Source organism: Podarcis vaucheri, assembly GCF_965113315.1.
Source record: "Podarcis vaucheri genome assembly, chromosome: Z".
In the NCBI taxonomy this organism is placed as follows: domain Eukaryota; kingdom Metazoa; phylum Chordata; class Lepidosauria; order Squamata; family Lacertidae; genus Podarcis; species Podarcis vaucheri.
This window is the reverse complement of record NC_138758.1, coordinates 19,798,349-19,816,234: the sequence shown is the minus strand read 5'-3', so window position 1 is coordinate 19,816,234 and position 17,886 is coordinate 19,798,349. Positions and strand designations below refer to the sequence as shown.

Below are 17,886 nucleotides of genomic sequence, written 5' to 3'. Positions count from 1 at the left end.
TGATAAATCCCCTGTCAAAGCTGTGATTGAAAGAACACACACATATATCTATGTAGGAAGATGGCTGCGAAGCAACGCAGTTATTTTACCCTGTTAAATTCAAATGGATTTGCTGGTAGGTGAAAAGAAAGAATAACCCAGAACTACTCATGGCAAAAGGGGATCAATCCTAAATCTGGGGGGGGGGATCACTCAATTTTATTTAATTTTTAAGAATCTGAATGGCAGGTTTTCCATTTTGAAAAAATGAAGAAAATTCAGTATTTCAATGTTAAAAACAAAACCTGCAATTCTATAGAAGTCTACTCAGAAGTAGGTCCTGTTGAGTTCAACCGGACTTCTTCCTAGGTAAGCATGCATTGGATTGCAACCTGAGTCTATCTGATTGATTTTTAAGCCCATAATGTTAGGTATTAACTTGGCAAACCCAAAACTTTTAGAAGTCTCCCCACCCCTAAATCTAACAGGATCCAGACTTAGGAATTCGGGTATATACATCCATCCCCGGCCCCACACCAAAGCAGATTCAAGATTGGAGAATTCCACCCACCCTACTCTATCGATTGCCTGCTTTGGAGAATGAAAACCACAGAAGGCACCCAGCAGGCAAATGATTCTGCCACCAGGACTTGTCTGGGTAAGCAGAGGATATTGCATCTGCTCCTGGCCTTAGGATACCTGCTCTGAAAAAAATGTAAAGAATCCAGGTTGTTAGGGTTTACAATCATTGGTACTTCAGCACATTCCTGAGTTTTGCTTGAAGGATAAGGGTAGCCCCATAATCCCACTTTTCTGGGCCTGGGGACACATTTGAAAACCTAAGAAAAATGTTGAGATCACCATAAAATACCCATTTCACAGCGGAAAATCTGGTGATGCTCAGATCCCAATACCCTCCCCCCCCCCATCAGCAGGCAAAACACACACATCCCCCAAACAAACAGAACACGGGGAGTGGGGGGGGAGGCAGGCAACACCCTTCTCCCAAAGACAACTTGTCACAGAACCAAAAATACTCTATTAATATATATATATGTATATACACAAATAAAAACTGGGAGGGGTAGGATATCTGTGGACACCGAGGTGTGCATCTGAGGGCACCATGGTGGTCACAAGCACCACATCAGGGACCTCAGAGCTCCGGGCAGAAATTTCTGAAACAACTACAAAGCTTTCCCCTTTCCTGTATTTCTCCCCTCTGGCACAAGTTCTATTTGCCTGGCTGTTAGATTTGGAAAAGGGAAGTGCCAATCACGTGGACCTTGGTAATGAGCCACTTGTGGGTAGGAGGAGAAATAAAGAAGTACATAACAGGATGGTGCCAGAGCCCCCAGAGGGCCATTTTGGTTCTCTGGCTTGTGTTTGTTCCAGCCATGGAACAAAGCTCCAGCCATGCTTGGGCAGGACTTGGAGGACATGAGCAACAGACAAAAGTTGTAAGCGGGATCAATGGTAGGGAGTGGCGATCTGTCATGGACTGGTTGGATGCAGAGAGGTAGTGGGAGGCACAAGCTGGAAAAAACCCAAGGGAAGAAAGCTCAGAGCTCGGGGACTGCTGGTGGGATGGCAATGCATGGTCAGAGGAAGAAGAGGGAGAAACCTGAGAGGAGGTGGTGTCGGAAGCTGAAGAGGTAACAGGCCTTATTGAGCAGGGAGAGTCTGTGGCAGAGAGAAGTCCAGAAGCAGAAGCAGAGGCAGAAGAGGAGATGGAGGGGAGGGGAGGGGGAAAGTTTCACTCCTGTCCCCATTGGACGGCCTAAATGGCAGGTGCGTGCTTAATAAACTGATGCATATCTGGTTTGACCCTTTAGGGAGTCTACAAATCACACCCAGCAAGTGCAACAAATAAGTCTGGGATACAGAAACAGAGGGCCCTGGGAAACTCTGTTTAAGAAAAAAGAAGAGAGGGTTGAAGGAATGGAGACCTGGTAGATTCTCCAAAATCCAGGGAGGGAGCTAAAGTCTAATTTGCTTGTGTCAAAAGGAGGGGGCCTTCCTGTGACTACAGAAGAAACAGAATCGATTGTGTAAAATTAAGCAGCCACACAGCACTTGTGTGCTTTAAAGAAAGTATTGGGTTGTATGTAACATAGTGCTAAGTTAAAGTCACTTAGTGGTACATTGTGCCAGCAAAACTTTGCTGTGCAAGATTTTGCACGTGCAGGCTACTCATAACTTTGACAAGCAGGATACTGTCCAATCTGCTGCACAACAGATTCCCACTAATGCAAGAGTTGCATTTGATCCCTCTGTTGCACATTAAAACTTGCCCTTTGAACTAGCACAAGTTCTCTGTGATCGTGGATCGAGGATGTTGGATACATCCCTATATATTCAACCTGGTGTTATGTGAGACTCCCAGTGGATTGTATCTAAGAGACTGGTGGGGTCTGCACACTTTCATTAATTCTGCAGCAAAAGATGCTCTCAAGGCCATTCAGTGGGTTAAGGTAGTGCACTTTTTACATCATTCAGATAGGAAGCTTATATCATTTTCTTTTTCTAATAAGGAAAACACACTGTCTTGTTCCTAGCTTTTCATCCTTCTAACTACCATCTTCCTTAACCTCATTTCCTAAGCTAGAATCTCACCAGATCCCCTTTTACTGGAAAGGGGACTAATCTGCAGTGCTGCTACTTGGTGCTGACCCACTTTGCAGGTGAGGGGATGGATAACATTTAGCCATGTTGATGGGACCACCAAAGAGGACAGTCCCTCCTCTTCAACCACCACCATCACAATTTTGTATATTTCTAGCCTAACTGGAAAAGCAACAGCAAAAGCAGAACCAAAAAGAGCAGGGGGGAAAACCCTCACAATCAATGAAGCGTGGACATTTTTATGATATATTTTTCTTGAACGTCTGAGCTGGGAAGTTAATTACAGACCTAACTGTGCAAATCCATGGCAACAGATGGAGGAACATGTAATTAAAGCCAAACTAACAGTGGCAGCAACTGGAGCCAAGCACATTTTAAAGCAAATTCTGGTTCATCCAAGCAGAAGGGGCAGGTAACACCTCCTGGGAAACAAAAGAGTATTAATAGAAAGAAGCCTTGCTGCTTCTTAGGATGACTGTTGCTGAAGTGCTTCATGCAGGAAGGAGAGAAACAATTTGCAGAGGGACAGAAGACGCCTGAGCTTTGGTTTTGGGCTGTACAAAGGAAATGTCCAGAAACACATTACAAACACAGAAAAGGTCGGTCACTTCACTGGCCAGAATACATTAAAAAAAAACAAAGAAACCTGAAACATCTCTTGACACCGCAGATGTAGATTCAGTTATAGGTCACCCATTAATCTTCCACGTCAAATGAAAACATTCAGTTAATAGTCATGTCAGGGCCACTAGAGATTGAAGCTTTTTCCATGTTCTTTTTTTGGCTTACAGAGGCTAGAGACTGAATGCATTCAGGTCAGTAGGCCTTGGTGCTATTGGTCCAAGGAGTTGGCTAGGCAAATATCAGAAATGGAATGATCAGTTGTCCACACTATTGCTTGGCCTCTCACGACTGAATGCATGAACTGCTTTTGTGTGTGTCACTGGCTGTTTTTGCACATAACAACAAGCCAGATTTTCTGTCTTGTTGTGGTTTATCGTGAACCTGATTGCTCACCCCTGGCACAAACAGGATAAACAAACTAGGAAGCCTTAGCTTCTGGTCATATTGAAGCAGTGATTATACTTTGTTTCTCCCTAGCAAGCCATAAGTATTAGCCTTCCTTAAACCATGCTTTGTATTTGATTTCCTGTTCATGCCTTCTTGTTAGGGAGCAACAAACCATGACACACACACACTCAGTTCAGATGTAACCAGAAGTCATGGCTTGTTGCATTACTATATTGTCCATGCCAGGATTGAATCAGAAGCAACTGGGCCGGACAGACTAGCAATACCACTTGTTCACAAGAAGACAGAAAGTCTGGCTTGTTGTTATGTGTGAATGTGGCCAGTGTGTTTGAAGCCAATGGAAGCTTATACCTGTGATAGGTCCTTCATACATTCTAATGATCATTTAATGTTGCAACCATCAAGCAGTAGACATGTGTCATCAGGCTCTTCCTGAATAATGTGGACCCAGAAATCTGCAGAATAGCTGATATACAGTGATTATATAAGAAGAGGAGGAAAACCCAAGAACATCCAGACAGGTTTGAATAGACTTTCAGACTTAGTATGGTGTTTGACAGCCATTAACTGAATTGTTAGACTGCACAGCTAAGCAAAATGATAAAGAATTGTCAACATGAGGCACTAACTGGGCCAGGCCAAATTAGTGACCAGCTGTTGATGGAGTAACTTTCTTCACAGAGGAGGGAACACAGTTGATGGTTGTAGGGTTTTTTGTTTTTGTTTTTGCAAGACTTTTAATCAAAATGTTGCATCATATGCTTAGATTGATAGATTGGAAAGTCCAAACCATCTAGCATATGTTCAATCAGAAATTAAACAATCTAGGATAGAAGACAACCAGTGTCCTGCAAACTTCATTCAGGTGGTGCACAATGTGTCTATGAAGAACAGTAGGAGAACTGGCTGTGAGTAGTGGGTGATGTGATAAAGAAATTGAAGGAAGAGATTCTTTTTAAAAGAAAAGAAAGGAAAAGCAATGTGCATTCCAGTTCATAGCATAATAAGGAGGAAAGCAGGTTGCGTGGAATCCAACAGTTGTTTTGGCTTGAAGCTGCAAAACTAGGTACTTCCCAGGCTACTTCCCATTTCTGAATCACATTTAATTTCGGAATATGCATTTGGCTCATTGTGCTTTCTCGCCTGGGCTTTGCATCAGCCTGGCACATATCCAGCAGGGTTCTTGAGCACAGGTACCATGGAAGTGTGCTGACTCAACTCACAGATTAAAGCCCAGTCTTGAGATAATGAATATGGGCTCAAATAGCAAACATCAGGAGGGAGCTGTCTATAAGCTTGGCTTCCTGAACTGTTTGGAAGGAGGAGGGCCCCAAATTGCCTTCTCACCTAGGGGGCAGCACAAAATCCAATATATATTTTTAGACTCTTGCAAAAAAAGAAAGAAAGGAGAAACAGACAGACAGAGAGAGAAAGATAAGAGGGAGAGATAGAGAAAGAAGAACGTTGCTAAAAGCTCTACCATTTCACCCCTCTGAAAACAAAGCATTTAAATCTCATCAACAATTGCTGACTGTTGTTTTGAAATGGGAGTCTAAAGTGATGAAGAATTGCATGCTTCACCAAGGACTGGAATGGCTCACAAGAGTGTGCATGCTTTTCTTCCAGCTCTTCAAGAGTACGAGAAACCAAATGTATTTGATGCAAGTTGGACCAATAAAAAGGAAGCCTTTCTTTGTGTATGAATGCCACACTTCAACTGAATGGCACTTATTTCCAGGTCAGCATGTTTAGGATTGCGGCCTAAGAGAACAATTTAAACGTACTGCTGTTCTTCCTGGACTGCCCTGCTTCAGACTGATGATTGTGGAATAGCATGTTCCAAAGCTCCCCGGTGCTAAATTTCAAAACCTAATTTCCCTGCATATACAGTGGTACTTCTGGTTAAGAACTTAATTTGTTCTGGAGGTCTGTTCTTAACCAGAAACAGTTTTTAGCCTGAGGTACCACTTTAGCTAATGGGGCCTCCTGCTGCCGCTGCACGATTTCTGTTCTCATCCTGAAGCAAAATTCTTAACCCAAGGTACTATTTCTGGGTTAGCGGAGTCTGTAACTTGAAGCGCCTGTAACCTGAGGTACCACTGTACAAAGTTAGCAGATAAGGCTAAGCTAAAACCCTGTTTCTTTTTCAGAAATTTCATTTAAGTATGCCTGCAAACCTTCGTTTGCCGACTCAGGCAGCATTATGTACTTCTGCAGATTTTTATTTTTTTTAAAAAAATGCTTTCAGTGTCATTATTTCTTACGACCAATCACATTATGTACAATTTTCTCATTAGGAGTTGACCACTTGAACAGCTGAGTTTCTGCCCAACTGTTGGGAAATAGGTCATCCTCCTCGGTTTCATAATGATTTGAGAGTACAAATACTTTCCAGCCAATTTCATGCTGGCTATGTCTTTCTATAAGCAATATATGACCACTTATGTTACCATGACACCATTTCATTCCTACTCCCCAGCACGCACACAGAGATTAATGCATTTGTTAAATGATAAACAGCAGGACTCCCAAGATGGCTAGAGCAGTGTCATAACAAAGCAAAGAAATAATGCATATCCCCTCCACCCGATGATTTGAAAGACCAAAGTTCTGCAAGAGGAGACCGTCATTTGAGGATTAGCTGATACAGGCAACTATACTTGATTTGACCAGCATTAATGCTATATAATCACACACACAGCCTCACACAAAGGCACACAGAGAAAACTAAGTCCTGGTGCAACCCAACATTAGATTATTAATCCTGGGCAGGATATGTTTCATTTCATACAACTGTACTGTATAGGGTACCCTGGAAGTCATACAAAACTAAGTGCAGTATTTTAAAAACACCCTGTTTTCACTTTTTATGAAGTTGCAACTGGCTTACATTAGCTATCGGCTATCATTACTACCCTGTTCCATTAGGGGCACGTTTGGTAATCAGAAAATCAGATCAGTGGCCAGATGAATGAGGAGATTCTCCAGTCCCTGCCAGCAAGGCAGTCAGGTACTGCATGGAAAACAAGTTTTGAGACACAGTGTATACCTGGATTTGGATGTATGATTAAAGCAATGGGGAACCTGTTCCAGCCTGAGGGGAGAATTCCCGCATGGGGAACTTGCCCAGGACCTGAAAACCAGGGGTGGGAAGGGCCAGAGGCAAAAGTGGACACTTCAAGGGATGTGACTGCTACATTCCAACTACATAAAAGATAAATGTTGTGACACCCATGCATTTCTCCATCCCTCATCCAGACAAGCAAGTAATTTTTATTACAGTTAAAAGATACATCCCAGCCAGGAAAAGCTCTCCAAGGGAGTACATAGCAAGGCAGGGAAAATGTCCTTGTGAGATGAGCAGAAGCTTCTATTTTAGATTAGTCTCGGTTTAGTGCATTGTTTGAAACCTAAACTGTGGCTAATTTTAACTATAAATTGAACAAGCCAGCTTTGTAACCTAGGCTGTTAGCTTGTGTCAAGTAACTATAGTTAAAATTGAACACAGTTTTCCTAGTGGGATAAATGGGCCTTTACCATGAGTGTTTATTTTGCTAGAGTTTTAGTCTTGATTCAAATGTGTTTTGTGTGTTTGTGTGTTTTCAAAAATTATCTTACGTGAAAATTGCCTTGAGATGGTTGTTTAGAAGGCGATGAATAAATATATGATGATGATAGTAGGCACATTTTTTTGTAAACATTATTTGGTCAGAGAACTGCATGACAAAATTTGGAGGAATGCAGATTTTGAAGGCTAGCTTTTTCAGTTCACATATTTTTCAGGAAGTGTGCGTTAGATTGGTATGCATTTCAATACAAACAGAAGCAAATTACTCCTTCATCCCTTAGTTGCAACCAGTTTCAGGCCCATTTAAATGTCACAAGTCCAGACCAATGAACCTGGAAACTATAGGTATAGAGATTGAATAAAAAAACCATTATTTGCAACCTCATACAACTCCAGCTCCCAGGGTTCCTGGAGCAGGCATGTGTGTGTGTGTGTGTGATGTCATGAGTTCCACCTTCACTTCAAACTAGCTAAATTTTGCAATGTAAATATGCCCCTAGTCTTTCCAAGCAAGCCCCTTTGGATATACCTAAAAGAAATGATCTTTTGCCAAGTTTATCTGTGATTGCTGTAGCCCTTCCCCATGTTCTAACAATCACTGAAACAGGAAGTAAGAATGAGTTACGCTTCCTATTTTCACCATAGCATTTAGAAAAAGAGAATGTTAAGCACTAATACGTACATTCTGTGGGGACACCGTTCGGTTCCCAAATTACAAGGGTGACGCAAAGGGCCCCCAGACACCCTAACTTTTTATAATTTCCCCCTTAGCTCCTGCTTTTTCAAATGTGGGACATGTTTTGGCTGAAATTGGGGAGGTTTAGGGCATCAGTCTCATGAATTTCACTAACCCCCTCTCAGAAAAAAAACCCTATCTACCATAATTTGAACACTGGTCTTTTTTCAGTATTTTGCAGCATGTGAAAGCATCCTGGGGGGGGGGGGACAACAACTTTGTATTGAACATGGGTAGATTGATCTTAGGAGGTGCATGGCAAATCCTAGATTCCTACAGAGGATCTTGTGATCTTTGCTCACATCAAGTTAAATTGGCGAGGTTTAAGATAATCACTGGAAGGAGCCATACGTTAGTGGGGAAGGAGTTGGGAATTTTACTGATCCTTGTCATCTCTTTTTAAATGACCCACCTTCCATACTCCCTAGGACTCATGGAAAAACAAGAGCCTAAAACTCAGGAGGAGATGTGTCAGGTGTAGCTGACCAGATGCTACTGGCATTACACATCAGGGAGCAGTACAGAAAGTGAGTAAAATAGCATCATTCAGTAGTAGCAATAGCTCTGGGCATTTCTAATGATTCTCTTTTCACACACACCCCAACCCATCAGTTTTTCTTGCTTTTGTTTGCTCCTTGAACCAGTCAGCAGGATCCCACACACTAGCTGTGTGAGAGGGAAAAGCAGGAGCCAGATTGTGAAAATCAGGGAACGCAACTTTCTGCCTTGATAGAGGAACCGCAGGGCAGTGGGGAGACAAGAGAGGAACTCTAATACAGTGGTCCCTCCCTGACTATGGACATTCACTGCAAGGCCATTGAGTTGTGTGAGCATACCAGAGGTTGCAAAGTGCTAATCAGCTGAAAATATGGTATACTGGGGTTGAGGGGGTGGGGGAAGAGATTCAAGACGCTGCCCCAGACAAAACCTTAAGTATCAGCAAAATGCCTTTCATTGAGACAGGTAGGAAACATGGAGAGGGAAGGGGCTTTTATATTGTGGTATGCCCTGCGGTGTGTGCATTCAATGCTTCTTTAGACACCTTACACGTGAAGATTATACACACACATACACACTGCACTGCAATAAGGGCTGGTTCACCCAGACTTAAGAGTGGAAGGTAGCGTTTGCCCACATGGCAAGCATATCGGTTTACTTCTTTGAATGGTTACAATTCACTTCTACGGGGGAAAGTTAAAGGCATGCACTTGGGGACACCATCACGGAAACCTGCCCTGTGCCCTTGACATTCTCAGGGCGCTGAGAACTAATGCATGCTCCCTCTGTGATTTCTCTTTGCAGTGCAGCGTCTTGCTTAGGACTGGCCTTCTCCTCTGTATTGCAGATAGGTAAGCTGTGTCCCTCTGGATGCTGTTGGACTCTGGTTTCCATCAGCCCCAGTCAGCATGGCCAATGTTCAGGGATGATGGGAGTTGTAGTCCAACGACATTGGGAGGGCCATGGCTGCTCTATCAATGCTCAGTATAGAGAACCACTTCCAGAGGTGTAGCCAGATTAGCCCTGCTGTAGCAAAAGCAACACTTTAAAGACTAACAGATTCATTTCGGCATATGCTTTGGGGAACTACAGTTCACTTCATCAGACATCTGAAGCATTTTGGGATTATTATTATTATTTTGGGTCATCTTGTGGATGATCAATGTGGTTACATTGTTTACCAGGTGTGGGGAACCTCTAGCCCTCCAGATGTTGCTGAACTAAGTTCCCATCATCCCTGGCTATTGTTCTTCTTGCTGAAGTTGATGAGATGTGTAGCTTGGCAACATCTGGAGAGCCAAGGGTTCCACATGTCACCTGTCCTCCAGGTGTTACAAAACAACAGCGCCTATCACAGGCATAGACAAACTCAGTCCTCCAGATGTTTTGGGACTACAATTCCCACCATCCCTAGCTAACAGGACCAGTGGTCAGGGATGATGGGAGCTGTAGTCCCAAAACATCTGGAGGGCTGAGTTTGCCTATGCCTGTCCTTTCATCCCGAGACATGGGCTGTACTGGCGGGGACTGATGGAAGCCAAGCTTCAACAACCTCTGGAAGGTTCACCATTGGTTTAACCTTTTCATAAAATGACCACAGATTGTAAATTCTGTGGCCAATTGCCCTCCACCATTTAAAGTATGCCCTTCCCTTTGCTCACATGTATCCCAGCTTAGGAAAACATCTAGTTAATCAGAATAAGCAGGCTCTAGTATATGAGAGCTTATGCCACAATTCATCTGCAAGTGCGTACAGTGCTGCAAGATGCTTTTAATTCTTTTTTCATCTTCATGATGTTAAAAGAAGAATCCTACCAAGGACGGAAGTGAAGAATCTGCAGGTAGCTGCTGCAACGATTATTCAGCCCAAACTCTTTGAATTGATCCTTAAAACAATATTACCCCACCAGTACAGTTCAATCATATGCCCACTGTTCAAGATAGCACTGACCAACCAGCCCATTAGTCTACGTCTGGTGTCTGCAAAGAGCCCCATGGTGTCCCAGCTGGACAGAGTCCATTGTGTGCAGGATTTGGCTCTAAAGACACAATTAGTTCAGGAACCCAGCAGCTACAAGACAATTTACTTTTGTTCCATTTAAGGCTGTGAAGAGAAGAAGGTCAACAGCATTAACGAGAGCTTCTGGTCAGATAATGGATTTCTGGTTCCAAGGATATAGAAGGGCTAGGAAAATCTTTCAGATTCCGAGCTGAATATTTGCATTTAAGGCAGTGGGGGAAGCAATCCTGTATCAAAATGTTCCAGGTGCCAGCCCTCCTGAGAGCTGAACGAATATTTCAAAATTCTCAGGGGCCAGCATAGAAATATTAGGCTGAAGGGTGATGAGGCCAGATTGGGGAATTTTGCCCGCCCTGAGCAAAAGAACAGCAAGCAATATGTTAAGGACACTGGAGTCATAGGGCTCATCCTAAGAATCACAGAATTGTAGAGTTGGAAGGGAACACGAGGATCATCTAGTCTAACCCCGTACAATGCAGAGAGCTTTTTTGCTCAACGTGAGGCTTGAACTCACCACCCTGAGATTAAAAGCCTCATGATTGCTATTCATGGGTATGAGAGGCTTTAATTTTGTCCCGCCGCTTTCCCCGGGAAAACCCACTGTTCACTGCTGGACTGAAACAAATCTCAGTCCACAGGAAACCTGACTGGCTTTTGTTCCAATTCAGGCGTAAGCAGCAGGTTTCCCCAGGGAAAGCGAAAGGGCGAAATAACTTCTCGGACCCGTGACTAGGAATCACAGAAGTGGGGCTGAGCCCTGATATGACCGTCAGGAATCATCAATAAAAATAGGGATCTTTGCTCTTCCTCTGCTTGAACAACACCTGCCTCCTAAGTGACCACCTTTCCACCCTGCCACGACTACCTCAGCAGTTTTGCAGTCAAAACTAAAAATGATCAAGTCAGGTTCTGCAGGGTGGGGTGGGGGGTGGGATTAAAAAGAAAAGAAGCCACAACAGCCATATATTGCATCCTACAAGCACTGAAAGTACCACATGCCAAAGAAACTCTGAACAGTTCCAAGCTAGCTTCACTGCAGAGAAGAAATCAGTACAGGGGGACTCCCCAACCCGCCAAATTTGTAGTCTTGGAAAGCAGGAGGATCAGGATGAAAAAGAGAAGAGGTATCCCACTCCTCATGCAATTGAAGAAGGTGCCAGGCCTAGGTCTGAAACCAGTGCAGGATAGCCCTGTCTAGGAACACCCATGCTGCAGGTCCTTCTTCCAGTGTGGAAAAAGATATAAAAGCTTCCTCCCTTTAGGGCCAAGATGTGTGGCTGATTCCATTGGGGATGAGTGTGTGCTCTGCATTTAAGACACTTTTTCTTGGGTCAGGAGTCCCCCCTCCAGTAAAAAAAGAAACAGAAAAAAGTCTGGCACCACTGCCAACAAATCAACAAAGATGAAAAACAACAACACAACCCCCCCCCCACCCCAGTAATGGAGTGGTAGGCTCACCCTGACCCTTAGCCAAGCAGATCTCCCCAAGGGTTGGATTAGGGCATTGCGCGAAATGACAAAGCTCTCTCTCTCTCTCTCGACATACTCATGGCTGGGTCTTAGGGCCCTGAATTGTCCCGTCCACAGCAAACTCGGTCATAACTCGCCGAGCCAAGGGGTTGGTGGTCTTCAGAAGTTCAGCTGCAGACGTACGGATGCCTGAAGCGCCCTTGCCACCTTTCTTTTGAAGGAGTGCCTTAAAATCTTCATTCCTGCTGGAGGTTCTTGTGACGCCCGTCGGAGCGCACTCGTTGCTCTTTGAATTCTGCCGGTTGCCAAATGCTTCGCCGGATTCCTTCCAACCAAGCAACTTCCGTTTGGACCTGCAAATGCAAACACGCAAACACACACACACACACACACATGCACACAAACAGATCAGAAAGTCACTTGAGGTTAGGCAGAGCTGGCACAGCCGTAACAGTCTAAAATGGTGTAATGGGACCCATCCAGAGGAAACAATGGGAGCTTTGTATGCAATGGTTCAATTTGCCATGGGTGTTTCCAGAGCAGCCTTCCCCAACCTAGCACTTGCCAGATGTTTTGGACTACAATTCCCATAATTCCTGGCTGGGGCCCAGGTTTGAGAAGGCAGCCCAAGGACTATCCAGCCATTGCTCTCCTGTTGTAAGCTGCAAGCAGAATTGCAGCTGTCTTTTCTTAATGTGGGGGTAAGGTGCTTTTTTGCCATGTGCTTGCTGCTATGTTCCATCCACACTAATGGGTGGGACAGTGCTCCCTAGGCGGGGAAGTGACGATTCACTCAAGCAAAATAAAAAATTTTAAAAATCACTCTTCTGCCACTCATCTTCCTCTTAAAATCAGTTATTTAATTAGTGCTGAAATGCTTATTTACCATAAGCACTGTTTCCCAATTACTTTCGACACTTGTGGAAACAAATGCTTTAAAAAAGTTAGAAAGTGTGTTAGGCTAAAAACTTGTTGATAGAATGTAGCATTTTAAAAATCCTTAAAAATAAATCTCCTTCATTTAAACACTACTGTGTGAATATGTTAATATTTTTTTTGAAAAATTTAGCTAAAAATATAGATGAAAAAGCACTCTATGGCTCATTAAAAGAGTTACTGGTAATACTGGAGATGTCCTGAGTGGCAATAGGTTCACCTCAATAGGTTCACTTCCATTGCTCATCAAAGCTACATCTGCAGGAAAAGATGGAAGAGTAGAGCTAAGAACCTACCACACCTGTAGCGACTGCACTACTGTGCTTTAACTTCCTAAAAAGGCAGGTTTGCTGGGGTCTGGGGAATCATAGAATTGTAGAGTTGGAAGGGACCACAAGGGTCATTTGGCCCAACGCCCTGCAATGCAGGAATGTTTTGCCCAACGTGGGGCTCAAACCCACGCCTCTGAGATTAAGAGTCTCATGCTCTACCGACTGAGCTATCTCTCAGAGGAACCACACGGAAAACACAAGGAGGATAATGATCGGATTATGGCCTCCTGTGGGTGCTGTCAAAAGTGAGTGAAGTAAGAAAGCACAAACTCTAGCTAGCTCTAGTTATCTTGAATGGAAGCAGAATGTGAACTTTCTTTCGTCAGTGGGCAAAAACACTGCGCGCTTTGCAGCACTGGTGGGCCTCTAGATGTTATTGAACTATATAACTCCCATCGGCCCCAGCCAGCATAGCCAATGGTCAGGGGCAATGGGAACTGTAGTTCAGCAGTGTCTGGAAGGCTGCAAGTTCCATCTGCCTGATGTACAGGGACTGGCTTTAAGTAGGATGCAGCAGTACAGCTAGGTCATTTTGGACCCTTGGCTTACTTATGTTACAGAGCCCTCTCTCTTTAGATATAGCTTTGCTTACTTCGAAATCTGGTAGGGCAGCCCTGATGCAGTGGGGGGACGACCCACCTCTGGTTTGTTCTGCTGAATAGACCCCTAGAGCTCTTCCCCAAAGCTCTAACTGGGTGAATTCCTGGGTGAAATGGGTGACAGGAGTATCTGAGACGTGGTGCAAGCATTCGATTTGAAAATGCAAGCCTCTGGTCCTTATGAGAAGCTGCAGAGATCAGCATGAAAACAAGCAAGCACTCATGAAAGTGGTGCAGGAGGTGGGGTTCGAAACAGCCCACCTGAAATGGAGCGGCTGGTCTGCAGTGGCTGTTAAACAAATCCCTAACTGGTACAGGAGCTTGGCTTTGAGAATAGACCCAAACTGGTGATTGGCAACTATTATGAGATCTCTGGACCTGAGTTGTGCAGATTCTGGAGGACATGAACAGGGGATGAAGTGAGGAAGGATTTTCGGGCGGGGTATGCATGAAGCTCACAAAGAGCAGGAAGGGTCTTCCCCCCCCCCCAAGTTAAGGCTGGCGTACGGTGGGGCTAGAGTGGTGGGGTGAGCAAACCACCCCACACCCTCAGAGGAGCTACCAACTCCCAAAATGCAACACCTGGATGGGCCCCCACCTGTGGATGACAGTAAACAAATCCTCTGTGGTTCGGGATGTCACAAACACATCGTCGTCCTCCTCGGTTATCGACTCGGCGGTTTTGTCACTTACAAAGCTTTTCTCTTCGGCCCTTGAGCCCACTGAGCCCCCTGAAGAAAAGAAAGCAAGAGTCTTGGCCAAACAGGTCTCCTGCCAGTGAGATCTGGGATGTTGGCGGTAAGCTTGTGGGGTGGGGTGGGGGTGGGAGAGAGGCACTTCAGAAACAGCCAACTGGAGAACAGGTATGGGGAACCTGGAGCCCTACAGATGCTGTTGGAGGTCAACTCCCATCAGCCCCAGCCAGCGTGACCAATGGTCAAGGATGATGGGAACTGAAGTCCAACAACTCCTAGAGGGACACAGGTTCACCATCCCTGGGCAGAGGAGCCAGGTGTGGGGGTGTTTGAAAGAGAGAGAGAGACAAAGACAGAGACAGAAGGACAGGGAGGACAGGCAATGCTCATTTAATCTTCAATAACCAGATATAGCACATGAAGACCTTGATTTGATTCTTGCCACCACCTCTTTGTGCACCTGTAGAGGCCTTTCCCGATGCCCAGAGGATCCCCTGTCCCTTATGCTGAAACTGGGCTGGGAAGGAGGATTCTTCTGGAGTCAAGAGTTTGTAGTGTGTACTTGGTTGTGCATTGTCCTTACTACATTTTTCCTGTTTGCAAATGTACCCACAGGCTCCAAAAAGGTGGGTGAACCCAGATATAATGGGAAAGCAGCAAGCAAAGGGGTGGCGGGATTAATATCAATTAATATCAGCTCCTTCACCAGAGAGCTTCAAATACAAGTTTAAGCTTTTCTTATATAGGCTCCACTTTTCCTTCTACTTTCTCCATCTTGCCCATTCCTAAATCCCCCCCTGAAGTTGCACATCCCCCATTAAGCTTCAGGGGAGAGGGGAGAGGGGAAGGGCAGAGAAAGCAATTGTGCCTTTCTTTCCAACTCCAACTCCTTTAATCTATCCCTTTCAGCTAAAAATATCTTTTCAAGGGAGTTGAGAGAAAAATAGAGGAAAGAGTTAAAGCTCCATTTGCCAGAGCACAACTTTCTGGAACTTAGAAGTATGCCCAGTGGACATGCCCACACCATACATTTGAAGAACTCTTATACCACTTTATCCTGGGAACTGTAGTTTGTTCAGGATTCTGGGAACTGTCATTCGGTGAGGTGCAGACCCTTTTAAGAAACTACATTTCCCAGAATTCTTGGGGGAAGACATAACAGGTTAAAGTGGTATGAGAGTGCTTTAAATGTATGGTACGGATGTGACATCAGACTAGGGCGGCTCTACTTTCAGAACAGCAACCCTGAAACACCATTCCTTTTTATTCCCAGTGTTCAGGGGAAGATTGTCACTGGTTATCTAGCTGAAACAAAGCAAACTATGGGTATCTAGAAGAGGAAGCATAAACAGCAACAAGACTGTGAATCTAAGAAAGGCACCGTATTGTGCTCAATATATATATATATATATATATATATATATATATATATATATATATATAAACATAAACTACATTAAGAAAGATAAAATGAAACGAAGCTAAACAATGTTAATTAGAAAACATAAATAAGAAAACAGAGAGCCAGCTGGGGAAAAAATATGGTAACTCAGTCGGAACTAAAAAAGAAATTGCATCCCTCCCCCCAGCTATCGCTCCTTTGTTTTATTTATGTTTTCTGATTAAGAATGCTTTGCTGCATCTTTACTGATGCAGTTTAGGTTAGATACGCTGAGTACGATATTATACCTTTATTGTATTCAAGGTCTTGTTACTGGTTATTAAGTAGACAAAATGACACCCACACCTACGCACAAGAAGGAAGTATAAGCAACCCCAAGGAGGGAAACCCCAAATTGGCTTAGTCTGGGGAAAGAGCTAGGGAAGATGTGGGTACGATACCCTCTCCAAGAGGAGCACTTTGAAGCAGCTGCTGGTTATTATTTTCAAGCGAGAGATCCTAACCACAGATCTCCTGTTATTGCATCCATTTTCAAGTGAACACAGAATTCACAGGCATTCCCTTCCCTTCCTGAAGATCTTCAGGTGTTCACAGGAGGTTTGTTTGCACGTTACAATGAACACAGGGACAAACCTGTCTCTCCACATGTGCCGGGGTTTGTGTGAAAAAGCACACACTTCTTATTTGCACAGCTCAGCTGTTGCGTACACAGGAAAACAGACTGTAAAGATCACTGGACGATACATGAGGCTTGTTGACAAGTCACATTGAGCACAGGTACAAGTGGAACTGTTTGTGTGAAAGAGTGTACACTTGTTGAGCACTGCGTGTTAACAATAGTATAAGTGTTTGTGGACGCAGATGCGCAGATTATGCACTCGTTGAATGTGGTGTGCCAACAACTCTATGTAAAGAACTGTACAAATGTACAGCTCAGCTATTTATTTATTTTTACACAGATTGTACACTAGATGAATGCAGCATGTGAACACCCCCTAAGCTGATGGGTTTTGCGGTTAGGTGGAGCTGCGAGCTTGATCCAAGTAGGAGCAGCAGGCCTTCTACGAGAAATGCCAAGTACCAGAAGGGTACAGAATGAGGGCCATAAAAAGGGGAAAGGTGGGAAGGTTTGAGCTGACTGATGATGGTTGGAGAAGGAGCTGAAGAGAGATCAGAGGGAGAAAGAAATAGGGGGAATGAATAAAGCTAACAGACAAGATGTTGGGAAGAATGAAGTTAAGTGGTTTAAGCAGCAATGTTATAAAGGTGTATGTAAAAATGGATTATTAACAGGTGAGAATCCAAAGTTATAATATATTAAGTTAAAGGATTAAGATAAAAACAAAGAGGGAAAGAAATTGCTGAATTAACTAACTGAATTGGAATACAAAAAAGGGAGGTGTGAGGAGGTCAGGGAAGCAAGGAAATGAATGTAAGGTGGAAAGATTGATGTATTTTTTAAAAGTGTTTTTTATCTTTTTTTGTATTTTTCTTTTATTCTTATTTCTGTCTTTTTTTCTTTTTTTATCTATGTAATTTTTTTCTTTGAAACCTTAATAAATATCATTTTTAAAAAAAACAGAATGAGGGCCATAAAAAGGGGAAAGGTGGGAAGGTTTGAGCTGACTGATGATGGTTGGAGAAGGAGCTGAAGAGAGATCAGAGGGAGAAAGAAATAGGGGGAATGAATAAAGCTAACAGACAAGATGTTGGGAAGAATAGGCAGAATGGACATATAGAGGAACAGAAACCAACAGATCAAGAGAGAGTGAGTGGGAGAGCGGGGTCACATCTGCACTTTAACCTCAAAGCACTATCAAACCTCTTTAAATAGTCATGGCTTCCCCCAAAGAATCATGGGAATTGTAGTTTGTTAAGGGAGCTGAGAGTTGTTAGGACACCCCTCAAAGAGACGATTCTCATAGTAGTTTTACCATCAGTTCCTCTTCCCAGGGAAGTCTGGGGAATCTTAGCTCTGAGAGGGGAATAGGGCT

General features: G+C 43.8%; 1 protein-coding gene across 1 annotated transcript in view; it reads right to left on the bottom strand.

The window, feature by feature from the left end:
* Nucleotides 1-5,873: 5,873 nt before the first annotated feature.
* NHSL2 (NHS like 2) overlaps nucleotides 5,874-17,886 on the bottom strand; it is a 123,530-nt gene continuing 111,517 nt past the window's right edge. The window contains exons 7-9 of the mRNA XM_082207531.1: nucleotides 14,394-14,526; nucleotides 9,835-12,281; nucleotides 5,874-8,050 (exon numbers count right to left, since the gene is read on the bottom strand). Of these exons, the coding sequence (XP_082063657.1) occupies nucleotides 12,005-12,281; nucleotides 14,394-14,526 (410 nt within the window). The 3' untranslated portion in view covers nucleotides 5,874-8,050; nucleotides 9,835-12,004. The remainder of the gene's footprint in view (nucleotides 8,051-9,834; nucleotides 12,282-14,393; nucleotides 14,527-17,886) is intronic.